The sequence below is a fragment of the Dioscorea cayenensis genome, chromosome 4, assembly GCF_009730915.1.
Source record: "Dioscorea cayenensis subsp. rotundata cultivar TDr96_F1 chromosome 4, TDr96_F1_v2_PseudoChromosome.rev07_lg8_w22 25.fasta, whole genome shotgun sequence".
In the NCBI taxonomy this organism is placed as follows: Eukaryota; Viridiplantae; Streptophyta; class Magnoliopsida; order Dioscoreales; family Dioscoreaceae; genus Dioscorea; species Dioscorea cayenensis.
The window spans coordinates 6,339,879-6,363,446 of record NC_052474.1 but is presented as its reverse complement, the minus strand read 5'-3'; the positions used below and the strand labels follow the sequence as shown (position 1 = coordinate 6,363,446).

Genomic DNA, 23,568 nt, shown 5'->3' with positions numbered 1-23,568 from the left:
GGCAATAACATTGTCATTCCAGATGGTTTATGGAGGTTCATTCATAAATATGATTTTCATGAGGGTGTCTTCGAAAGATCCCCAACATTAACTATATAATCCTATTAATCTAAATTAATTAACAAATTAATCAGCAATTAATTAAAATTAGAAACATTCAATCCCGTCCATTCCATTTCCATATAAACACGAGGAGACAAAACTAGTTCAAGAACGCGCAGACCTTCATCATCCCCAATCTCCGATCTCATCGCCCAAATCCTCTTCAAACCCTAGAACTTCCTCTATATTTCCCTCAATTCCCCGTGCATCGTCCTCCATTTCTCCCCAACTCGATCGCCATTAGCTTCCTTTTGAGATTTTGACCCAGAGAAGTGCCAATCTTGGCCAGAGATGCCTGAGAGGCCGGGGCGGCATCGCCGACAATGAGCGGGGGCTTTATCGGCTTGCGCTCCGGCAGCTATGGCTCGCTGCAGGCGCAAGGCAATGGCGCCTCCTCCCCCGGCGTTGCGCTGCCCATCCTTTCGCCACCACCCGCCTTGCCATCCTCCCGCAAGGGCTCCAAGATGCTCCTCGCCGGTTCCCGTGATAAGGAGCGTCGCCTTCCCTGGATCTTCAAGCTTGCTTGCCGTCGCCGGGTGGCCATGCTGCTTCTCCTCCTTGTCTCCTCCGCCGCTGTTTTCCTCTCCTGCTTCTCCATCCTCTCTCGAGGTCATTCTCTTCTCGTGCTTTGATTGTGAATTATTTTTCTATTAGAAGTTGAGCTATAAGATTGTTTGATCTATTTGGATTTTGTATGAGTGTGCATTTTACTCTATAGATGTTTTTCTTGTAAGTGCTTAATTGTCCTACTTTGCTGATAAGAAGTTGATTCCTTTTACGTTTAGCATGTGAAAATGTGAAATTGTAATTCGTTCTTGCGCAATTTTGAGAGAATTGATTTGTAAGTTGCAGATTATGATGTATGAAAAATGTGTTTTTTCTGATTCATTTGCGTGTGATTCTGAGAGAATCAATTCCTGGTTGGCAGATTATGATGCGCAGCTGGGTTCCGAGATGAATCTGAGATTCTCAGATCATGTAAGGCATGTAATGAACACTGCTACCTCATCTCCTGATATGCTTTGGCAGCCTTCAGTGACTGATGAGGATACAAACAAAGTGGAGTCATCACCTCTCTTACTGTCAAGTGTGCAATTTCCATTGAAGAGTGAGAATGAGACTGATGAAGATGAAAGCAAAGTGGATCCGCTACCTCGATCACTGTCGGATGTGCAATTTCTAGTGAGAAGTGAGAATGAGACATTGAATGATGCTTTTCCTCATCGGCATTATGATTTTCCTGCTCAACACCCTTGTGGGCAATTCTCATTTCCTCCGCCACCATCTGATCGGAAGCGCACTGGCCCACGCCGTAAGTTTGAACCTCTCTTGAGCATCAGAGTTTATTTTAATGCCTGGAGGGATGCTGATGATTTTTTGGTTTTTTTTCAGCATGTCCAGTTTGTTATGTACCTGTGGAGTATGCTGTGGCTGCTATGCCAACTTTTCCATCACCATCTCCTGTACTTGAGAATCTGTCATATGTTTCTGATGAATATCTGTTACTAAATGATTCAAATGAGGGCTCTTTATTTGGTGGATTGCCATCTCTGCATCAGAGAAATGAATCTTATGATATAAGAGAGACGATGACAGTGCACTGCGGGTATGGTTAATTCTTATTGCTTTACATTCTTTTGCAATTTTAGCAGTCAGATTTGTTCACTTCATGTCCTTAACTAGTAGAAACATTATGGCTGACTTGCGTCTCTTACTGAAAGTTTTGGTTGTCTGTCAGTTTCGTCAAAGGAAACAAACCTGGGCATGGGACAGGGTTTGACATGGATGATGATGATCTTCTTGAAATGGAGCGATGCCATGGAGTAGTTGTGGCTTCAGCTATATTTGGTACTGATGCACCAGCACTACTGGTTACTATATCTTCATGCTTTTGTTTTTCAATCCCATAACGCTTTCAGTCCTTTCATGGAGAGGCTGGCCAATTATGGTAACTAGGCAACTTGTTTCTAAAAATTATCTTGTTGGCCAGGAAACTACGATATAATGCAACAACCAAAAGGTATTGGTGGGTTTTCAAAGAGAAGTGTGTGTTTCTATATGTTTGTTGATGAAGAAACAGAAGCTTATATAAAGAATACTAGTGTCTTGGACAACACAATGAAGGTCGGATTGTGGAGGGTGGTAGTTGTCCGAAACCTTCCATATGCTGATGCAAGACGCAACGGAAAGGTGCTTGAATTTTCTTCTCAGTTGATATGGTTGGTTAGATTCTTTACTACATTATTTGTGAAAAGGTTCACTTGATATTTGCTCTAGAGAACAAAGGTGCTATAGAAAAATATTCATAACTGGACAAGTTGCAAGCTATTATACCTTTGTTTTCTTATTCTTTTTTCATTTCTGTTTTTAAAGAAGTGGTGTCTTCAGAAGACTTAAGAAACAACATGATCCACAAGTATTCCACATTCCATTAATGGAATATTTTACTAAATTATTGAATTTGGCCACTAATTAATACACTCTTTAAATCATTTCCAAAGTTGTATTTCTTATACTTTTTGATGCCAAACATCACATATATATTAACTATCTTGACGGTGGAAGTCTCTCTTGTTTATGCTTTTGTTTTATAGAATTTCACATTAGCGGGGCCTTTCAGAAGTTCAACCCTAATGCTAATGATTTTATATCATTTTAGTTTATGTACTACCACCAATGTTAACTTTTGGTGTTGGGCTGGAATAGTTGCTTTCCTTCTTTTCAAGAAATATTGTGTTACTAGTATGTGCAAAGATGGAACATTCTATGGTCAAGGTCCACGGAGCACAATAAATTTAACCAACTTCTATAAGTGAAGCTGCTCAATCTTACCTTACTTCAACCCTTTATTCTAATTCTGAGCCTATGTTGGCTCATCTTCAAAAGGTGAGATTGCCATTCTCTCTTACCTAAAAAAAAGGTGAGATTGCACATCATTCTTGCAATGCATATGAGATCTTAGGCAACAATTATCATTATTTTGATTTTCATGATAATTAAAAGTACAGTTTATTTGCACCTGAAAGTTTATTTACACCTGAAGGTGAAATATTTCCTCTGAAACAAAACTATGGTATGTACCTTTCAGCACTAGATTTTGCAATCATTTTTGTAGATGTGGTAAAAATGGTGTTTATAATAGAAAAGCAAGAATATGGTAAGAATGGGATGTAAAGATAAAGGACCTTTTGCGTTTCTACTGCATGTATATGGGAAAATGCCCTAATATTGGCAATAAGACACTTTTTCCATATATGATCACATGGAAGTTCCTCTTCAATATGATGAAGATATTGCCATAGCCAAGACTTCAGTTCTACCTGACAACCTAAGAAAAAAATTGTGACTTCCATTTTGAGGGTGATGCTGGAGCATAACAGAAGGTTACTTAACTATTCAATTGGTTATTTTAGTTCAGTTCATAGTTCAGCTTTTTCTTGGCAGCCATGTATTTGTCTTGTGGCTATAATAAGTCGGATGACTGAGATTATATAAAGAAGGTTATTTGTAATTTTGCACTGAGAGTAGAGGCTGTGGCGACTCTAGTATAGATAATCTTTTAATATTCTGTGAAAAATTGATACACTTTTCTTTCTCTACATATAATCAGTTTTTTTTTACCCAAGTCCCTTGAATTGTTTTTTTTCCTTCAATTTTTCTTCAGCTTGAATTTTGCCCTTTTCCAATTTCCGTTCATCTTATCCCCTGCCTTGTACTGCAACAATGCACTCACTGTGATTCTATTTTATTACCAAATCAGATTGTGCCTCTAATATATTATTGATTATAAACAATATCTCCACTTATAGTCTTGCTAAACGGTCATGGACAAGGGGACCTAATGTGCCTGCTTCACATTCTTTGAGACTCCTTTTTTATTTGACATGAAATTTGAGTGCGAATTAGAATTAGAATGTTGCTTATACTATAATGTCTAAGTGACAACAGAAAATGGTAACCTTATTTATGCATTTATTTTCATTTGCTTAAAATAAATCTCTTATTTGTTATATTTGTTAACTAATAATTTTACCTTTAAGTAGCATGACTTGCGTTTGACTCATGAAGTAGCAGTATTCTAAGATCCTATTGCTTTGGTAAATTGGTATATCAGATGACTCAGTATATTATTAACTTTGCAGATTCCAAAACTTCTACTACACAGAATATTTCCTCATGCCCGATTTTCCATATGGATCGATGGGAAACTTAAACTTGTTGTGGACCCTTATCGAATACTTGAGAGGTATGTTTCATGCGGAATTCACGGCTTTCTTATTTTTTCGTATCTGACATGCATGTTAATATGTGTGGTTCAATAAGTAGCTTAGGAACTTAATTATGTTTTAGCTGCCATGAGTAATTATATGGCACATTCTGCATTTATTCATGTAGTTCAAGAACCAAAATAAGCCCCTTTTTTTTAACTTGAGGGTGAATCTTAAACATACCTCAACTGATTTGTTTGGCGATATTATTTCTTTGTTCCGAGACATAAAGCTGTTGTGGTTAACATTTGTAAGAGAACTTTTCATGAGGTTGGTGTATACTCTCTTCCTATGTCTGGATGTAACAGGCCTATAGTTTAGCTTGGCCAGCAATCATGTGTAATGGGCCTGATGCTGTACTATTACTTTGGTGATTGCGCACAGTGAATGATGAGAACTATATACTCTTCATTAACTGGATCTAAGTGAATATATATATACTCTTTAGCTTAACTGGTGACATATCATGCCATGAATCTTTGAGAGGTTAACTGAATCTAAGTGATTATATGTAGAGTCATGGGCTTAACTGGTGAGATATCATGCCTTGAATCTTTGGTGCAGGTTTTTGGAACAGCCTCAAATTAAATAGTATCAAGTTAGCAGATTTCAACTCATGCCTTTTCTTCTATTTTCACCAATGTAAAGAATCTCTTCACCGTTCCCAAATTAACTAGCATCAAGTTAGCACATTTCAGCTGATACCTTTTCTTATATTTACCCATGGAAAGAAAATATCTGTACCACTATGTTTCTGGGGCATTACTATATTTGCTTTTTAGTGCCCTATGACTGTTTGGCATGGCATGTTTAATGAAATTCTTAGTTGCCAGTTATCAGGATAGAAACATGAGATATAGAAAGGGTTAGGAATCAAGTATGTTGGCGATAAGTCGTTCAAAACTAAAGAATCCATATATGAAACATGAAAGCTTTCAGATATCTCTTGCTATTGCAAATGATAATCTGGTATTATCTCCTTTAGCTTTGGCTTTCCTGATTCTTTCTGATGTTGTACTAGCCCTCTGCAAGGTGAAGCCTAGAGTTAAGAATTGCCCAATACTATTCATCTAAGGAATTGTTTATGTTTGAGATGTGCAATGCAAGAAAAACTAATAAGAAGGCACTAGTGTTAGATACACATGCTTGTGTCCACACTTTTATTACATATTCTATATGCTTAATACAGTATATGTTCATGTAATAAAAATCTCAGTACATAGTTATTATTATAATCTTCTAAATCTATACTTAATATGGCAACTAAGAAATTTAATAGTTAACACGTGCTAGGAGAATGATTTTTGTTGTATGTTGGGTTTGAGTGGATCAAAAACTGAGACATACTTGCTTTTATGTGAAAATATTTTCTTGGAGCCATGTTATATTCAGATTGAACAGTACAATGTGTGGAACTTATTTACTGCAAGTTCCTCCAATATCTTAAAAAGTTACAGAGTTATTTAATCACTTTTAAAGAAATAAGGCCAAATGGGGAAATATGTAGTCTTATGAACATCTCACCTGAACTATGTGGTATCTTATATAAGTTTGGCCATATTGCCAGGACTTACTGACAAACATCAACTTTTGCAATGCACATATTTCCTTCCAAAAACAAAAGTTATCTTTTCTATGTCAAGTGCTGTGATCCATTTATTTTGTTTGATTGACAACAGTAATCTTGTTTTTTCTTTAGGTTCTTGTGGCGGGAAAATGCCACTTTTGCAATTTCAAAGCATTATAAACGCTTTGATGTCTTTGAGGAAGCAGAAGCTAACAAAGCGGCCGGAAAGTATGACAATGCCTCCATTGACTACCAGCTGGAGTTTTACAGGAGAGAGGGTCTGACTCACTATACCGAAGATAAGCTTCCCATCAGCAGTGGTGAGTGCAGGTACTCATTGTAGTTAAATCCCTCTGAGGTTAGTCTATACATGTTCTTATGTTTCTCATGATCTGCAGATGTTCCAGAAGGCTGTGTCATTTTAAGAGAACACATTCCCATCACCAACCTCTTCACGTGTCTCTGGTTCAATGAAGTCAATCGTTTTACATCAAGGGATCAACTCAGTTTCAGCACCGTAAGGGACAAAATCATGTCCAAAGTCGATTGGAGTATCAACATGTTCCTGGATTGTGAGCGCCGTAATTTTGTAGTTCAGGTATTTCTTCCTTTTCACTCACCCAATGAAGCAAGTAAAACGGCCTGAGTGTTTCCTGTGGCCTTTTGATCTTATGCATGATAATACAGGCATACCACAAAGACTTGTTAGAGCAGAGGAATTTACAGCTGCCCTTCAGTTACCCTCCACCGCGGTCCTCCTCCGGAGAACAACAGTCTTCAAAACCAAGTCCAGACGCTCTTCGCCGTGGGGTCAGTAAACCCCCACCACTACGGAAGCCACCGGTGAAGCATGGGAAGGACAAGAAATCAAATTCAAAAAGGCATCGTCCCAGACCTCTCATCTCCAGGGAGTTTGTGGCAAACTAAATTTTGTCATCAAAGTTTTTTCATTGTATTTCACAATAGATTCATTACTGGGGACCATGGGGAATCAGGCAGTTTGGAATTAGCAGGCTTAAATTCAAGGAAAGACACAGCAACAGTATTCTATTTTTTCACCTCACAAAAGTGTCGATATCTATTCATTTGGTTGTAAATAACCGATTTACAATAATTCTCAATTAGTTCCTGTTTTCCCCACAAGTCAATTTGTGAAATTTATTTGATCAAGAGCAATAGAAAGAAGATTAATTGCATTCTTGTAGTTCTTCATATAAGTTTGGCTCTTTGAATCAATATATAAAAATTTTCTTTGTATTTATTAGTCTAAGTAGGGGACGATATTGTTCCCACCACCATATGTATCCTTTCGCACTATTTTAGTGAGATGAAATGCGATAACTCTGCCAGATCTTGTTAGGTTAGTTCTGCAGTGCATTTCTGATTGAAGAAGATGGAACAGGTACTCTCACCAGAAAGATGGTTTCTAGTGCCTTTCTGTACCTTACCTTATTATACCAAGTACCAACCATGCTTGTGGTTGCCTGTTCTTCAAATTTAAGCAAAGATGTCTGTCTGAAATTTTACTGTCAGTATTCATTATATTTACTTCATCAGATGAACAAAATTCATAGCAGTCAGAAATTTAGGATAAGATCAATAGAATCCTAGACTAAACCAAAATCTCTGTATGTCTTTTTCCTCTTCAATGGCTTTCAAATCAGAAACATTCAGAACCCCTTGCTAGCAAAGTTTTCATTTTGAGCTGTCTACCTTCATCTGAGATCATTCTGACAACCATAACAAGTGTTGTTTTGCACAAAGTCAGTAGAAAATATAAGAATATTAAATGAAGCCAACTGCATTTGACTTGCCATCTTGTTAGTATTTTGCTTCATCTCTCCAGTCATCATACTGACAAAGTTAAGAGGTAATGCACAAGACTTAGATTTTGTCCTCACCCCTTACATGGTTGTTTTGCGCAAAGTCAGAAGAAATATGCAAGCATTGTAGTGGAAGCCAGTTGCATTTGTCTTGTAATCCTGTTAGAAATTTTTTTAACCTCTAGACATCAGGATGATCAAAATTTAGAGGTAAAGCACAAACATAGATTTTGTCCTCATTCCCACATGGTTGGTTCCTTGTTATTCATGGTTTTATGTCCTTGTTGTTTTACTGTCCTTAGTTAGACAAGTGACAATCTTTCAGTGGCTCCAGCTTTCACCATTTTTGTAGATTTGCAAGCATTATGCTGCATTGCTATCAACTCTTAGTATCTATCCATTTCCTTCCCCCCACCCATTATAAATAAACCATCATCTCCTAATCCCCTATAGCTCAGCTTTAGTTCCATCTTTTACTTTTTCCTCTTCTTTGGCTTGAGCAGTAGGTTTCTTTAAAAATTTGCTTCTTTTGTGACTTCCATTGAGGTTTCCAAGCAATGTTAGGGAATAGGGTCTTGTTTCCTTTTCTTGGCCTTGCATCTTGTGTGATATTCATATACATTACTTATGGGGACTTTGGTTACCAACCTGTTGAGCAAAATATGATGAGTTTTGTGGGGAGGAATGAGACTAAGTTCATGTTGGATGGTAAGCCATTCTTTGTTAATGGATGGAACTCTTACTGGCTAATGGATCATGCTGTGGAAAAATCCACTAGGCAAAAGGTCAGGGACATTTTCTATCTTGCTTCCAAGATGGGTCTTACTGTTTGCAGAACTTGGGCATTCAATGATGGAACTTACAATGCTCTGCAAGTTTCTCTCGGCAACTTCGACGAGCAGGTTTTTCAGGTATTACTTCATCAGATCTCATCTTTCTTTCATACTTGTTACTATTAATGTATCTAATTCAACTATGTATTTCAACTGTATGTTTGATGATCCAGAAACATAAGAATAGCAATCTGTGTAGAACTATATAGCTTGACTCTTTTGTTCTGTGTAGGGATTGGATTATGTTATTATGGAAGCTCGAAAACACGGTATTCGCCTGCTCCTTAGTTTGGTGAACAATTTGGAAGCATATGGTGGGAAGCCTCAGTATGTTCAATGGGCATGGGAAGAAGGTTTGAGCTTGAATTCCTCCGAGGATTCCTTCTTCTTTGATCCTGCTATTCGGAGTTATTTCAAGGATTACTTGAAGGTAATTCTTGATGTTTTGTCACGCAAGAATCACTTGATTTGATTGAATAAGAACCGAAAAATTTTGTGTGTAATGCAGGCTATACTGACTAGGGAAAATCACTTAACCGGGATTGAATATCGAGATGATCCTACTATCTTTGCATGGGAGCTGATGAATGAACCACGTTGCGTCACCGATCCATCAGGTGACACTCTCCAAGTATGTATGCCGGTTTTGTCGTCTTGCGATCATTAGTGAATTAGAGATTTTCTTCGTAAAATTTAGTGATTTTGTCGTAAAATTTAGTGATTTTGTCGAGATCGAACTAAGTGTTTTATCATAAGAATGTGAAGCTTTCAAGGGAAATTGAATCAAGAAGGTTGCAATTTTTTGCTTTTTATATAACCTGAGAAGCTATCGAGACCGATCCATGGGGTGACACTCTCCAAGTATGTATGTCGGTTTTGTCGTCTTGCGATCATTAATGAATTAGAGATTTCCTTTGTAAAATTTGGTGATTTTGTCGAGATCGAATTAAGTGTTTTTTTCATGAGAATGTGAAGCTTTCAAGGGAAATTGAATTAAGAAGGTTGCAGTTTTTGCTTTTTATAACCTGAGAGGCTATCGAATTTTACAATAGGATTTTTTATACCAATTCTTGAGCTTTGTTCAACTAGTTCTTCAGTATCTTCTCATTCTTTTGATCTGCTTTGTGATACTTAATTTTTGAGCAATGCAGAAATGGATTGAAGAAATGTCAGCATATGTAAAATCAATTGACAAGAACCATTTAGTAACTATCGGTATAGAGGGGTTCTATGGTCCAAAAAGCCCTCCGGAAAAAAGGAATGTCAATCCCAGCGAGTACTATGGTAATGTAGGAACTGACTTTATTAGCAACACGAATGCCTCTGGCATTGATTTCGCATCTGTCCATGTATACCCTGATCAATGGTAAGCATCAAATTAAGTAAAAAATTTAATAATGAATCTAGAAATCATTGCATTCTCTTGTACAGGTTAGAAGTATCAGAACTTGATAATCAACTGAGATACATCTTCAAGTGGGTGAATTCTCACATCGAAGATGGCGAAAAGATACTGAAAAAACCAGTACTGCTCACGGAATTTGGACTTTCATGCAACAGCAAGGACTTCCATAACACTCAAAGGGATAAGCTTTACAAGACGATATTCGACATTGTGTACAAGTCTGCACAGGAAAATGGAGCTGGTGCAGGAGCTCTTGTTTGGCAATTAATGGTTAAAGGCATGGATACTTATGTCGATGATTATGGTTTTATTCCTCGGAAGCGTTCTTCGCTGTTTAAATTGCTAAAAGAACAGTCATGCCGCATGGCGGTATTGCATCACGGAGAGGATTGGGCAAGGAAAACATCTAAAGGTGAATGCCGAAATAACTGAAAATAAGTGCAAGGATGAAGGATATCACTTGTGCATCACTGCATTTGTTTCCTGTTACTGTGTATTCTGAAGAATTTTGCTGTTTTTTTTTTTGTGAATTTCTGCAGAAACTGAGCACTCCTTCATGTATCATCACTCAATCAGAAGTAATATATGACTATTTCCAAAGATGTCATTTAGTGACTAAGTTTGGCTCATGTTGCAGAATTTTTTTTCCTATTTTGTGCAGATATCTCCATAAAAATTATATTTATGCATATATAGAAGAAAACTCCATTACTCTACATGAAAAAATAATTATATAAATAAACAATCTAATATACAACATTAACGGAATATATTGGAGATACATAGGATAATGAACCCATTCTCGATGCATTGCCGATGCAACAACAACACATGAGACATGGAAGATGATAAAGAACTAGTACCATGGAATAGTTCGGGTGGAGTCAGTACAAGGTATTTCTCAAGTGTGGTCACCATCGTCAACTAGATCAAAGGACTCGGATACCAACTTTCTAAAGATGAAGTTATCTCTAAAGTCCTTTGGAGCTTACGCCGAAATTTGACTATGTAGCAATCACCATTGAGGAATCCAGAGATATCATTAAGCTCTTATTGGACGAGCTCAGTGGTTCCTTGTAGGAGCATGAGAAGAGGGTAAATCGTGCAGTAGAGAGGACAGCTGAGAAAGCTATGCATGTGAATAGTGAAGCTGCAGTCCTGAATGCCAATGAGAAAGGAAGCTCAAGCACTATTGAAACTTGGAGTAATTCTAGAGGTCATGGAAGAGGATTCTCTTGGGGAAAAGGGAGAAGCAGAGAATGGGATAGAAGTAGCGAATACATAAGCAATGTACAGTGCTTCAACTGCAAGAGGTTCTGCCATATCAAAGCAGAGTGTTGGGCAAAAGATAAGCATCCAAAGAAAGGGGTCACCCATGTGGCTAAGGAAAGGGAAGCAAACAATAACTTCATGACAAGTAGTGATCCTAGGACTGAAGCAAACTCCATACTGCTAGTGGATAGTGGATACTCAAGCCATATGTCAGAGGGAAGGAAACTATTCAGCAAGCTGAATGAATCTCAAAAGGTGAATAACTGGTTGACGAGAATGAGACAAAGGTGGAAGGAGTTGGCACTGCGGTAGTAAACGCGTTGGATGAAAGAGTCAAGCAATTGCATGGAGTTCAATATATCCCTAGCCTTGCACATACTTTCCTTTGCGTTGGTTATGTAAGGTGTCCAGCCCTGTTTGAAGCTCTAAGATAAATGTATAACTCAATATTGAGTTTGTGCAGGAATTACTGTAGCGACGGGGATGCAGAGAATGGCTGTAAACCTCACGGGCTCCATGCGGCCCGCATGGAGACCGTGAGGCTCACTGAAAATTTTCCTTTCTGCCAGGTACTTGTTTATATATAAATAATATAACGCATGTCCTAATAAAACTCAATGTCCCTGAATGGAGCCAAATTAGATTTACTAATATATCCTAATCATGAGATATATTTAGAATTAAAAATTTAAATGTCATAATCTTAATCTTAATTGATTATTGGATTGTTTTTGGACTAGAATGCAAAATTCCAAGTTAAATACAAAATGCAAATTACAAAATTGCCCTTGAGAACATATCACGAGGCATAAATGCAAAATTACAAAATTGCCCTGAGGAACATATCTCGAGGGCATGAATGCAAAATTTACAAGATTGCCCTACGAGAGCGGATCTTGAGGCGATTTGAGAAAAGTACAAATCTTGAAGTGCTTGAACACACATCCCAAAGGCAAATTGAGTTAAGTGAATAATAATAAAAATAAAATAAATTTTTTTTTTAAAAAAATAATAATAAATAAAATAAATAAAATAAATCAATATATAATTAAATAATAATAATAATAATAATAAATTCGAAAAATAAATTAAAAAAAAAATTTAATTTAAAATTTGAAATAAAATTAGAAAAAGTAATAAATAAATATATAATAAATAAAATAAATAAATAAAAAAAAATCACAATCAGAAGTTGGGATAAAGTAAATTTAAAATATATATATATATATAGATAAAAATAATAATAATAAAAATAATAATAATAAAAATAATAAAAGAAATAAAAAAATGAATAAATAATATAAATAAAATATAAATAAAAAATATATAAATAAATAAATATAAATAAAAAAATAAAAAAATAAAAAGAAAAAAATAAAATAATAAAATAAGATAAAATAAAATAAATAATAATAATATAAAAAGGAAAAAAATTTATTAAAAATTTGAAATTAAAAAAAAAAGTTTTAAAATTTGAAATTTAAAAAAAATATATATATATTATTCGCTGTGATTTCACGGGATGGATAAAAAGGGGAGAGATCTCACGGGATGAGGATAAAAAAAAAGTGGTGGTCAAAGCTTTTAAAAGGGAGGAGGAAGCTGAAGAGAGATTGAGGGGGAGAAAAAAAAAAGAGTGAGAAAAATAAAAAAGGAAGAAGGAAGAGAGAACGAAAAGAAGAGGTATATTTCTCTTCCTCTCCCGTATTCTTATATACATATATATACATAAAAAAGATTTTTTGCTGCCGCCACTGCACGTCGCCGTTGCTGCCATTCATCACCAAGACATGCTTGATGGCTGAAATAATGCCGCCAAGCATGTCACTGCTGCCGCTTGTTGTCGCTGCTATCCGTTGTTGTGTCCGCTATCGACGCCTTGCCGCACGCCGCCGTCTGTCGCCATTCATCACCGAGACATGCTTGATGGTCGAAATAATGCCGCTAAAGCATGTCACGCGCTACCGCTTGTTGTCGCTGCTATCTGCTGCTGTGTCCGCCATTGACGCCACTGCCGCCATCGCCGCCGAAAAAGAATTACTGAGGAAGCCGACGCTGGGTCCCCAGAAGGCACCAGGGAGGACCCAGATAGAAGAGGCATTACTACCAGCAGAGAGAGAGACCATTTGCTTCTAGTTTCTCTCTCATCCAAGTCCCTGCTCGTGGTGCTTCTGATCTTTGCCTATCAACCGTCTCCATCCTTAATTTTAAATCATCTCGCGTTCTTCATTGTTCTTTGCGGTCATTACTTCCCTAGACTCCTCGCCTTCCCTGATCCCTGCTCCTGATGACAAGGTCTTGGTTTCAGTTGAGGTCTGCTGAGAATGTTCTCATCGCGAGTGGAAAGAATCTTTGGAAAAGTGGAGTTTAAGCTATCTCTGAGGGTCCTTCCTCGCAGATGAAGCTTTCCTGCATGCGACGACTGAGATGAGTCTATTGATAATCATAAAAGTTACGTTATGCTTAGTGAAGTGGATCACGGTGAAAAAAATAAATGGAAATGATATGCTTTCTAGCTTTAATGAGTAGGGTTTTACCCCGCTAGAGAATTTAATGGAATGTGAGAGGGTTTAATTTATGAAACTAGTTTCAAGCGAGTAACTTCTCTGCAGTATCTTTGCTAGTGCTCTTTTTGTTTATTGAGCGAGGTGTAGATCCTTGCCTTGTTTATCGGAATCGGATCATCCTATTGCATGGGCCTCCTGGAATTGGGAAGACTTCTTTATGTAAAGCATTGGCTCAGAAGCTCTATATACATTTTATTTTAAGTCAAGATATTCTATGTGCCAATCGGTAGAGGTTATTGCCCATTCCTCGTTCAGCAAAATGGTTTTTCCGAAAAGTGGAAAATTGGTTGCTAAAGGTTCAGAATCTTCAGACTCAATTCGGGTTGTTAATGCTTTGTTTACTCAGATGGACAGACCAGAATCATGGCCAAATGTTATTATCAAATATAACTGCAGCAATAGATATTGCTTTTATTGACTGGGCAGATATCAAGGCTTATGTTGGTCCACCCACCCTTCAAGCACGATATGAGATACTAAGGTCATGCCTATGAGAACTTTTATGTGCTGGAATCTTAGCACATACACCGGGAAACGATCATCCATTTCTACACTATTCATCCTCAAAAGAAAAGCTGTATATCTCAAAGCAAGAAACAGAAGGATCATGCCATTTCTTCAGATTACTGTGCATAACATCCTGCAAACAAATAAATAATAATAAAAAAAAAAAAAGAATGAAGTGTTTCATTACAGTGATTAAATGTGATCGAAGAAAAAGAATAAGAAACCTTAAATAAGTCATGCATGCAAAAAAATAAATAAATAAATAAATAAATTCATGCATACATACGCGCATAATAAAAATATGAAATTTTTTTTAAAAAGGATGCACGTGATCATGACTTAAAGAGGTGGGCCCATCTTTTTAAAAATATATATATATATATATAATGCATGCATACTCAGACATTTAGAAGTCAGGATTACCATGCATATGGGAATGACATAAAACAAATTTTTTATGCTAGCATGAGATAAGGAAAAAATGAAACATGCATATAAAAAAAATGAACGAGTAGGTATGCATGCATATACTCAAGTGGGACCCACCATTTAAATGATGAGTATGGGGTTAAAATATTTTCACGTGGCTTATGCATACATTAAAAAAAATGCATGTTCATGTTTTTGTAAGAATAAATGATATACACCAATAATAATAACAATAATAAAGAAAAAAGCATGCTATGGTCTCATGACATAAAAAAATGATAATAAAAAAACTGAAGAAATCGGCCCACCTTGGAGGGATATACATGGGGATATTTTAAAAGAAAATTATTATATGTAAGCATGAACACATGCATGTTATATGCTCACGGCCCTCTCAAAAAATAAATAAATAAATATAACCCACTATGATAAGTGTGGATTAAAAATAAATAAATTAAAAATATATATCTAGAAATGATATGTAAGCAAATGAATAGCAGGAGAAATAAGACTCGCTAATTTCAAAAGCAACGATAAAGGGTGCTCATCTCAATGTCATGGCTAAATTTGTCTCAAAACAACAATGAGACATATTCCCAAGAGGGTGACAACAAGACATGCAATATAGTATGAAAGACACAATCAAGCAGTGACTTGTTTATTTTAAAATGGCAACAAAAATTGCAAAAAGCGAAGCAATGCGGGCAGCAACGCAGATGACAAAGGCACAGTGACATGGCGATGATAAAAATATATATATATAAATGATGTAATAAATATGTTTATATAATAAAATAACAGGATTTAAAATTCACAAATCTTCTTGCTCTTACTTGTACTTTTTGCCCTTAATCGGAGGTTCCTAAGATTTCTAATCTAGGGTAATTAATAATAGAGGCTTGCCTCTATTAGGAATGAAAGAACCCACACAAAACAAATACGATATTTGTGCTTCGATATATCGTCTGGTGTCTTTTCATGATGCCAGATGCGTATTTTCGATCCCACAGTACTGTAGTAAAGTTACTGTAGCAGATGTATTATAGCAGTGGTACTATAGCAGCCGTGAGAGAATTTCTAGTTCTGGGAATTTCATGTGGGCGCCATGCGGCCCGCATGGAGACCGTATGGGTTACTGTAGCATCCCGAATGAGATACTTAACTCTTCATTCTCTCTTCAATAAATAGTGCATTCTTTGAGGTTTCTTGAGAGAAAAAGAAAGGGGGAGAGGGCTACGGGCTAGGGCTTCAACATCCATCAAAGGGGAAGCCTTGAAGACATCCTAGAGCTTCGGATCCGAGCTTGTGAGCTCAAAGAAGAAGAAGTGAAGGTATATTTGTATTCTTCTTCTTCATTCTTGTAAACCTAAGCTAGCGGTTGCAAGAAGGTGGGAAGGTTGCTAGGGCAAGTTGTTTATCATCTTGTTGTGTGTTCTTATTTGCTCAAGAGAGGCTTATTGTATGTTTGTATGCATTGATTAGCCGGATTCAGCTAGGTTGTAGCTTAAGGGAGAAGAAGAACACTGTAGCACTTCCCATACCAATTGAACACTCTAGGTCCTTGTGGTTTCTCTTTGTAGTGAGGAGTTTTCCCACAAGGATTCTTCCTGAAAAAAGATGTACATTGGTTTTTGAATGAGAATTGTATATTTGTTTGTCATTTGATCCAAATGGGGTGAATAGTGTTGACTGCCAGGTTTTGTCCGCTGTGTGTTGTATACCCTAGGCTCCCCAACAGGTTAATTGCTCACTAAGGGTTGCTCAGTGTTGTTTGAGAAAGACAATTATGTCATCAGAGATGATCTAACGGGAATGCAAGTTATCTCTATCCACGGACTAAAAACAACATGTTTCTCGTGGATATCTCAAGTATAGGGAATGCTAATGTAACTATGAACAATCAGAGCTTGTCAGATCTATGGGCCATGTGTTTTGGTTACTTGAATTATAGGAGTTTGAGACTACTTAGAGAGAATGGATTGGTACATGGGCTACGAATTCTGAAGCAGGTGACTCAATGTGAAGATTATGTGGTTGCCAAGTAGTCAAGGAGACCGTTTCCCATAATGAAGGCTTGGAGGAAAACTTTATGTCTTGAGCTCATCCATGCCAATGTGTGCGGACCTATGAGCATAGAATCACTAAGTGGCAGTAAGTATTTTCTCTTGTTTGTCGATAATTTCAGCAGGATGTGTTGGGTACACTTCATCAAGAGCAAGGCAAACACGTTTGAATGTTTTCAGAGGTTTCAAGCTTTAGTCAAAAGGCTGACAAGAAGGATGCTCGAAGCTCTGTGAAATAATCCTAGTGAAGAGTCCATGTCACATGAATTCCATAGTTATTGTGAGGAGCTTGGCATCAGGAGAGAATTAATAGCTCGTTACACTCCTCAACAGAATGGTGTAATAGAAGAAAAAATAGAACCATCGTTGAAATGACCCGCAGCTTGCTTAAGAGTGGAGGCTTACCAAACAGTTTCTGGACAGAGGCAATCTCAACATTAATAGATTTAATCAATTGATCTCCAACACAAGAAGTGCATAATAGGATGCCTTATGAGGTATAGGGTGGAATGAAGTCTTCAGTAAGTCACCTTAGATTATTTGGATGGGTTGTTTTTGGTATGATCCTTATGAAAAAGCATCTAAAGCTGAATGAGAAGTATGAAAAGTGCTTATTTGTAGGTTATTGCTCATAAACTAAGGCCTACAAACTCTGTAATCCAATTACTTGCAAAGTGATTGTAAGTAGAGATATGGTGTTTCATGAGGATGCTCACTGGGACTGGCATGGCACTGATGGAAGAGAGCCTTCCATCACAATTGAAGAATCAAAAACCAATGCAAATAATTAAAGGTGCTCCTATTAACTTCTTTAAGCAAGAGCCAATCTCAAACCAGTAATACAACACCAGAGGATAAGCACTCTATTAACTTCTTTGAGCCTTCTTATGAACAGGGCCAATCTCAAACACCAATGACACTATCATATCTAACGAATCAGCAAGAGCCACATCTTCTTCAAACTCCAGCGAAGCAACTGATTTGTCAAGACCAAGAGTAGCATGCACAGATGGTTCATCTCTCAAGAAGATAAAGTCTCTCGCAGACATCTACAACACATGCTCGTTTGCACTCAATGTTATATACCAATTGAATTTCAATGAGGTAGTGAAGTATAAAGAGTGGAAGGATGCTATGGATGTAGAACTTTCAGCAATTCAGAGTAACAACACTTACCAATTGACTGATTTACCGCCTGACAAAAGAGTTGTAGGGGATATACAGGCTGATGGTCAAATCCAGAAACACAAAGCCAGGTTGGTGGCTAGGGGATATACACAGCAATATGGAGTGGATTATGTTGAGGTGTTTTACCGGTAGCAAGATTAGAAACTATTAGAATTCTTCTTGCACTCGTAGCTCAAGCAAACTAGCAAGCATTTCACTTTGACATTAAATCAACATTCTTAAATGGGAAGATACAAGAGGAGATCTTTGTCGAGCAACCAGAGGGTTATGTTGTGGAAGGAAAGGAGAACATACTGTACAAACTGAAGAAAGGCTCTATAAGGAGTAAAACAAACCCCTAGAGCCTGGCATATGAGAATAGATATGCATTTTCGACAGCATGGATTTATAAGAAGTGAAAATGATCATGCTATGTACAAGAAAACTCTGTTAAGGCTGTTTGATCAGACATATCACTGGAGCCATTGCTGGATTCTCCCCAGGTCCCTGCACTTGCTTCCAGCCTCCAGCTCACTCTCCACTGCTGCCGAAGACCAATGTATTCAGCACTGAATTGGGATTCACATCATCCCAGAGTTATCTTATTGTTGTGTTTTATTTAGAATTTGCTTTCACTGTATGTTTGTAGTTTATGTTTAAATTGTTCTGGTTGTATGAACTATGCTGCTTCACTGGCACGCATATCAGTTGTTTGTTTAAATGCTTGAATGAATTAATGAAGTGAATGTAAGGAATTTCATAGCATCTCTGCTATCTATTCTTCTACACATCTCTTCCTCTCATTCTGTTCTTATATTTAGAGTTCAATTATCAGTGAACCTGAGTGTTTTGTGAGAACATTTATACACTTCATCTCACCCGATCCTAACAAACTCATGGTAGAAAGGTGTCTATGTGGATGACATTATCTATACAAGCTCATCACTGAAATTGATTGAAGAGTTCAGGTTAGACATGATGAATTCGTTTGATATGTTTGATCTTTGGCTAACGAAGTACTTCCTAAGCTTGGAAGTGAAGCAGATAACTGGTGGAATATTTATTACGCAGAAAAAGTATGTGAAGGATCTCATTGCATAGATAAATATGAAGCACTGTAAAGCTGTTGCAACACCAATGTGTGTGAATGAGAAACTGTATTTTGAGGAGAGCCCAAAAAAGGTAGATACAAAGATATACAGAAGTTTGATGGGTAAATTACCCTATGTAACACACACCAAACCCGACATCTGCTAGCTGTTAACCTGCTATCAAGGTTTATGTTCAATACAAACAAACACCATTTTTTTCTGCAGTTAAACATATAGTAAGATATCTAGCAGGAATAGTTGAGTAATGCTTATGGTTCTCATAATGTTTAGAAGGCAGTTTAGAAGCTTTTACGGATAGAGATTGGGGTGGTTCATTGACTGATTAAAAGAGCATCTTAGGAATGGTGTTTAGGTTTGGATCCAGTGCAATTACATTGGGGGTCCAAGAAGCAAGACATAGTTGCTCTATCAACAACTGAAGTGAAGTACATTGCCCCTACCTCATCTAGCTGCATGTCAGATATATAGTGTGGCCTAGGAGGATGTTAGCAGATTGTGCAATTAATATCAGTCATCCTACCATAGTATGGTGTGATAACCAATTAACTGTATATGTTTTCAAAAATCCTACTCTTCACGGTAGAAGTAAACACATCGATATTATGTATCATTTCATCCGGGGCTTCATTGTTGATGGAGCAATTTCATTACAACACTGCTCTACAGAGGATCAATTGGCAAATCTCTTCACTAAATTACTACCTATTGAAAATCATAATGCAATTAGAGCTCAGCTAGGAGTCTATAAGCTTCAATCAAGGGAGGGTGTCAAGATGTGATTGAAGTATGGATATGATCAAGATCTGCCGGTCCTGCCCACCGAATTTAATTGGTGAAGAGCATTGGGTGCATGGAGTTGTATAAGTACACAACATATGATGGATGTCCTTTGTAGTTAATGTTTAGTACATGGTTACTCTATGCTTGTTTAATACATGTCATGTTGTAACACTAGCCATATAGCTTGATCTTAATTACTTTCATATATACACTTGCCAATTTCTAGCCAAATCCTCATAGAGAACCCCAACAGTAACATGTTTAAATTTCCTAGATGAGAACCCCCATGATCATATATGGATTGACTTGATAAAGAACAGTCACCACAAGGTGGGAAATCAAGCTCATTGAACCACTCTAGTGATCAAGGTTAATATTTATAATAGCTATAAATATTATAAAAATATAAACAAGCTTAAGTTATTCTAGTGTTGGGCTAAATAGTCAGACATAGAAGATTATTATGGATAGATACCCTAAAACTAACTGCACTTCAGTTAGACACAACTAACAAAGTTTATTTATATATAGTTGCATGTTTAGTTTCAATGACTATCATAAAATATGAATTAAAGTTAGGAACAATGTTCATATCACTATACCAAAAAAATATGAATGGTTTTGCCATCTGTAATCCTAATTTGAGACAATACAACAAATAGATTTTCTTTATTGATTTCAGTACTTAGATTTAAGTCAAGAAATAACATAATATATATTTATGTTAAGGTCTTTTTGCTTTATGTTTTATCATACCAATTATTAAACAGTTTTGGAAGTTTGGAGTCAGCTTGAGGGGAAGTTAAGCATGCTTGCACAAGTCCCCTCATATATATATAAATATATCCATTAACACAAAATTTCAACTCTTTTATTAAATTTGGGAAAAGGAAAAAATAAAAAACCACACTTTGCTACCATATTAAATGTACTAAAGAATAAAGTGTGTCTTAATATTCAATTCATGAGGAATTGTTAATATGAATGTAATGAGTGGTTCAAAAGATTAAGAATAAATCATGATAATAATGATGTATAAAGAGAACAGTTGATAAGATCAAAATATAATTAGGCTTGGTTATAATATAAGAGAGAAAAGGCCAAAAGTGTACAAACGCGGCACAAAGTTTATTAAAGCTATTTAGTACATGATCATGGTTTAACGTTTACCCACAAACAGTTTCCATAATTTCCATCCAATTTATTATTATTATTATTGCAATTAAAACTCGAGAAGCAGTCACTAAATAATGAGTGCAATTTGGTAGGATAATATAAGATAATTAATTAATATTAAATAAAGCGATGTAAAACAAAACAACTAACAAACTATCAAATTCGAAAAAACATCCATCCATTAACTACTTCTTATAAAAACTAGTAAACAAATGGAAGTGAATAATACCACCTAAAAATATAATCATCATAGAAAATCATCACATAAAATGAGCTAGTGTCTCAACCGAGACCAATATTAATTAAACCTATTTTTTAAAATTAAAGATAAAAAAGTCAAAAACAATTAAGACGGCATTTGTTATTTGAGGTAAAGTCCTCTACCTTCATCTCCGGTCTCATTCTTCTCCAGAGGGTTAACCACAAATGCAGTAGATACATAATTTATTAATAAACTCAAAAATTAATAATAATAATAATAATAATAATAATAATAATAATAATAATAAAAAATTAAACAACTCTAGGTAGCTCTCTGCCACCCTTTCTCACTGAAAAACAAGCTTCTATATAAACCTATATAAATGCTTCTGCTATCTCTATTGAACTCCTCAAACTCCTCCAAATATTATTATTATTATTATTATTATTATTTTTATTTTTATTATTATCCACATTCCACATCAATGGCCAACTCCGACCACCCTCCTCTTTCACCCGAATCCGCCACCCTACCAAACCCGAATCCGAAACGCAGACGGATTCAAACCTCTCCTCTCCCCCACCCGCGTTACCGCGGTGTTCGGATGCGGGCGTGGGGCAAATGGGTCTCCGAGATCCGACAACCCCGCCAGAAGTCCCGCATCTGGCTCGGCACCTTCTCCACGCCGGAGATGGCCGCTCGCGCCCACGACGCCGCCGCCATCACCATCAAAGGCTCCGCCGCCGTCCTCAACTTCCCCGACCTCGCCCCTTCTCTCCCTCGCCCTGCCTCTCTTTCCCCTCGCGATGTCCAAGCCGCCGCCGCCAAAGCCGCCGCCATGGACCCTAACTCCATCACCACAGCCGCCGCCGATGACCTCGCCGAGCTCCTCCAGCTCCCTCAACTTCATGACGAACCCTTGAGCGATGAGTTCGTTGACGTTTGTTATGATGACTCGGTTGAATCCTGGCCGTTGCCTTCCATTTGGATGGACGGCTTGGATGAGTTCGGGTCTGATATTGACCCGCTTTGGACTTCGTCTTCACCCGGATCCGCTTGTAATTTTCTTTTTAGTCCCTCTGTTTTTTATTAGTGGGACTGACTGGCTGAGGGGTTGCTTTGAAAATTTGCTCTGATAGATACCTTACATAGGTATGCAAGTCTATAGTAGGTTTTGTTTTGTTTTTGTTTTTTTTTTGTTTTTAACTCGTTTGTTTATATTTTTATCACGTTTGGTGAATAGAGAAGAGAGTGCATTAATTTGTTTTGACTTTTATTTTATTTTTATTTTTATTTTATAAAAATTAGATGTAGAAGAATGTCGATTCTTTTGCTTTTTAGGTCCGACTCTTTTTTTTGATAAATTAGCGACAAATATTTTTTTTATTTTTTTTGCATTGTGTTTGAGAGGTTTTGAAGTTGAGACTTCTCAAACCTCAAACATAAGTAAGGTAGAAAATCATTAGATTATGTTTTGGTTTCTCGCCGGGCTTCTTGTTATTCATCACATTGTTAACATAATAATAATAACAATAGTATTTAACAACTATTATTTAAAACTAATATTTATACATGATAGTAACATTTATTAAAAATCATTTATCTAAAAATAATATGAAACCTACCCAATTATGAGTCTAATTATATGTGATATGAAGCTCATGCAGTATAATAATTTTTTTTTTTTTTGCTATTATATTAAGTTTATCTCGAAGTAATATCTTAAATTAAGTCCAAAAATATATATAAATCCAAAACATCTAAGTTGCATTTGTTAAATACTTGAGTTTTCACTAAATAATTATACTTTTCAGTAAGATTCTCAACCATGAAAGTTCAAGGATAAATTAGTCTTTTTAATTACTATTGTGATTAATTAGCTTTCAAGGTATTGTTGCAAGGTCATAGTCTTGATTAGTTTGCTAATTAAGCTTAGAAGTTGACACCAATTAATAATGAATTATTGACTCTTATCTACATGCCATAACCATGCATTGAAAAAAAAAATCTAACAATATTCTTAATTTGAAGTTTCTTTTGTGCATATTTTGATTGAGTTTTAACAACACCACCTAATTTTTTTTCTCCTAAATTAATTTTTATTTAATAAAAATGTATAAAAAAATGTGATTTTAGTCACGGCATAAATTCAAAATTAGTTCAAAGTTACATCCAAAAATTACTTACAATTAGAAAAATATACAATAAAGGTTCTAAAAAAATTTATAAATACAAATAAATACAAACAAGCTGAAAAAAGATATATACAACATGCATGTATATATATGATTTTTT

The 23,568-nt window shown here is 36.3% G+C and overlaps 4 protein-coding genes across 5 annotated transcripts; all 4 read left to right on the top strand.

The window, feature by feature from the left end:
- The first annotated feature begins 190 nt into the window (after positions 1 to 190).
- Positions 191 to 7,117, top strand: LOC120258374. 2 transcript variants are annotated; one of them, XR_005535976.1, is made up of 9 exons: positions 191 to 711; positions 1,031 to 1,414; positions 1,495 to 1,708; positions 1,841 to 1,950; positions 2,093 to 2,292; positions 4,245 to 4,348; positions 6,070 to 6,267; positions 6,336 to 6,535; positions 6,625 to 6,765. XR_005535976.1 is itself a non-coding variant. In XM_039265746.1 (9 exons), the coding sequence occupies exons 1-9, from the start codon at positions 426 to 428 to the stop codon at positions 6,862 to 6,864; spliced, it is 1,926 nt and encodes a 641-aa protein (XP_039121680.1). In that variant the 5' UTR covers positions 193 to 425; the 3' UTR covers positions 6,865 to 7,117. The 2 variants fall into 2 exon arrangements, 1 of the variants encoding a protein (XP_039121680.1); XM_039265746.1 differs by having other exon boundaries at positions 193 to 711; positions 6,070 to 6,257; positions 6,625 to 7,117.
- A 729-nt stretch (positions 7,118 to 7,846) lies between these two features.
- On the top strand, positions 7,847 to 10,598 carry LOC120258375 (mannan endo-1,4-beta-mannosidase 2-like). The gene is made up of 5 exons (XM_039265747.1): positions 7,847 to 8,671; positions 8,826 to 9,023; positions 9,102 to 9,224; positions 9,745 to 9,959; positions 10,025 to 10,598. The coding sequence occupies exons 1-5, from the start codon at positions 8,318 to 8,320 to the stop codon at positions 10,428 to 10,430; spliced, it is 1,296 nt and encodes a 431-aa protein (XP_039121681.1). The 5' UTR covers positions 7,847 to 8,317; the 3' UTR covers positions 10,431 to 10,598.
- A 6,321-nt stretch (positions 10,599 to 16,919) lies between these two features.
- Positions 16,920 to 18,763, top strand: LOC120258350. Its single transcript, XM_039265724.1, has 2 exons — positions 16,920 to 17,629; positions 17,732 to 18,763. Exons 1-2 carry the CDS (start codon positions 17,539 to 17,541, stop codon positions 18,154 to 18,156), a joined length of 516 nt encoding a protein of 171 aa, XP_039121658.1. The 5' UTR covers positions 16,920 to 17,538; the 3' UTR covers positions 18,157 to 18,763.
- Positions 18,764 to 21,610: 2,847 nt separating this feature from the next.
- On the top strand, positions 21,611 to 22,471 carry LOC120259375 (ethylene-responsive transcription factor ERF039-like). Its single transcript, XM_039266966.1, has one exon. The coding sequence runs from the start codon at positions 21,656 to 21,658 to the stop codon at positions 22,364 to 22,366; it is 711 nt and encodes a 236-aa protein (XP_039122900.1). The 5' UTR covers positions 21,611 to 21,655; the 3' UTR covers positions 22,367 to 22,471.
- Positions 22,472 to 23,568: the final 1,097 nt, after the last annotated feature.

Excerpts from the sequence above, each read along its gene's own strand:
- LOC120258374 (XM_039265746.1), top strand. The coding sequence starts at position 426 with ATGAGCGGGGGCTTTATCGGCTTGCGCTCCGGCAGCTATGGCTCGCTG. Across the intron at positions 1,709-1,840 it reads ACGATGACAGTGCACTGCGG|TTTCGTCAAAGGAAACAAAC; the intron begins GTATGGTTAATT and ends GTTGTCTGTCAG. Across the intron at positions 4,349-6,069 it reads CCTTATCGAATACTTGAGAG|GTTCTTGTGGCGGGAAAATG; the intron begins GTATGTTTCATG and ends TTTTTTCTTTAG.
- LOC120259375 (XM_039266966.1), top strand. The coding sequence starts at position 21,656 with ATGCTTCTGCTATCTCTATTGAACTCCTCAAACTCCTCCAAATATTAT.
- LOC120258375 (XM_039265747.1), top strand. The coding sequence starts at position 8,318 with ATGTTAGGGAATAGGGTCTTGTTTCCTTTTCTTGGCCTTGCATCTTGT. Across the intron at positions 9,024-9,101 it reads ATTTCAAGGATTACTTGAAG|GCTATACTGACTAGGGAAAA; the intron begins GTAATTCTTGAT and ends TGTGTAATGCAG. Across the intron at positions 9,225-9,744 it reads CATCAGGTGACACTCTCCAA|AAATGGATTGAAGAAATGTC; the intron begins GTATGTATGCCG and ends TGAGCAATGCAG.
- LOC120258350 (XM_039265724.1), top strand. The coding sequence starts at position 17,539 with ATGAGGATGCTCACTGGGACTGGCATGGCACTGATGGAAGAGAGCCTT. Across the intron at positions 17,630-17,731 it reads ACCAATGCAAATAATTAAAG|GGCCAATCTCAAACACCAAT; the intron begins GTGCTCCTATTA and ends TCTTATGAACAG.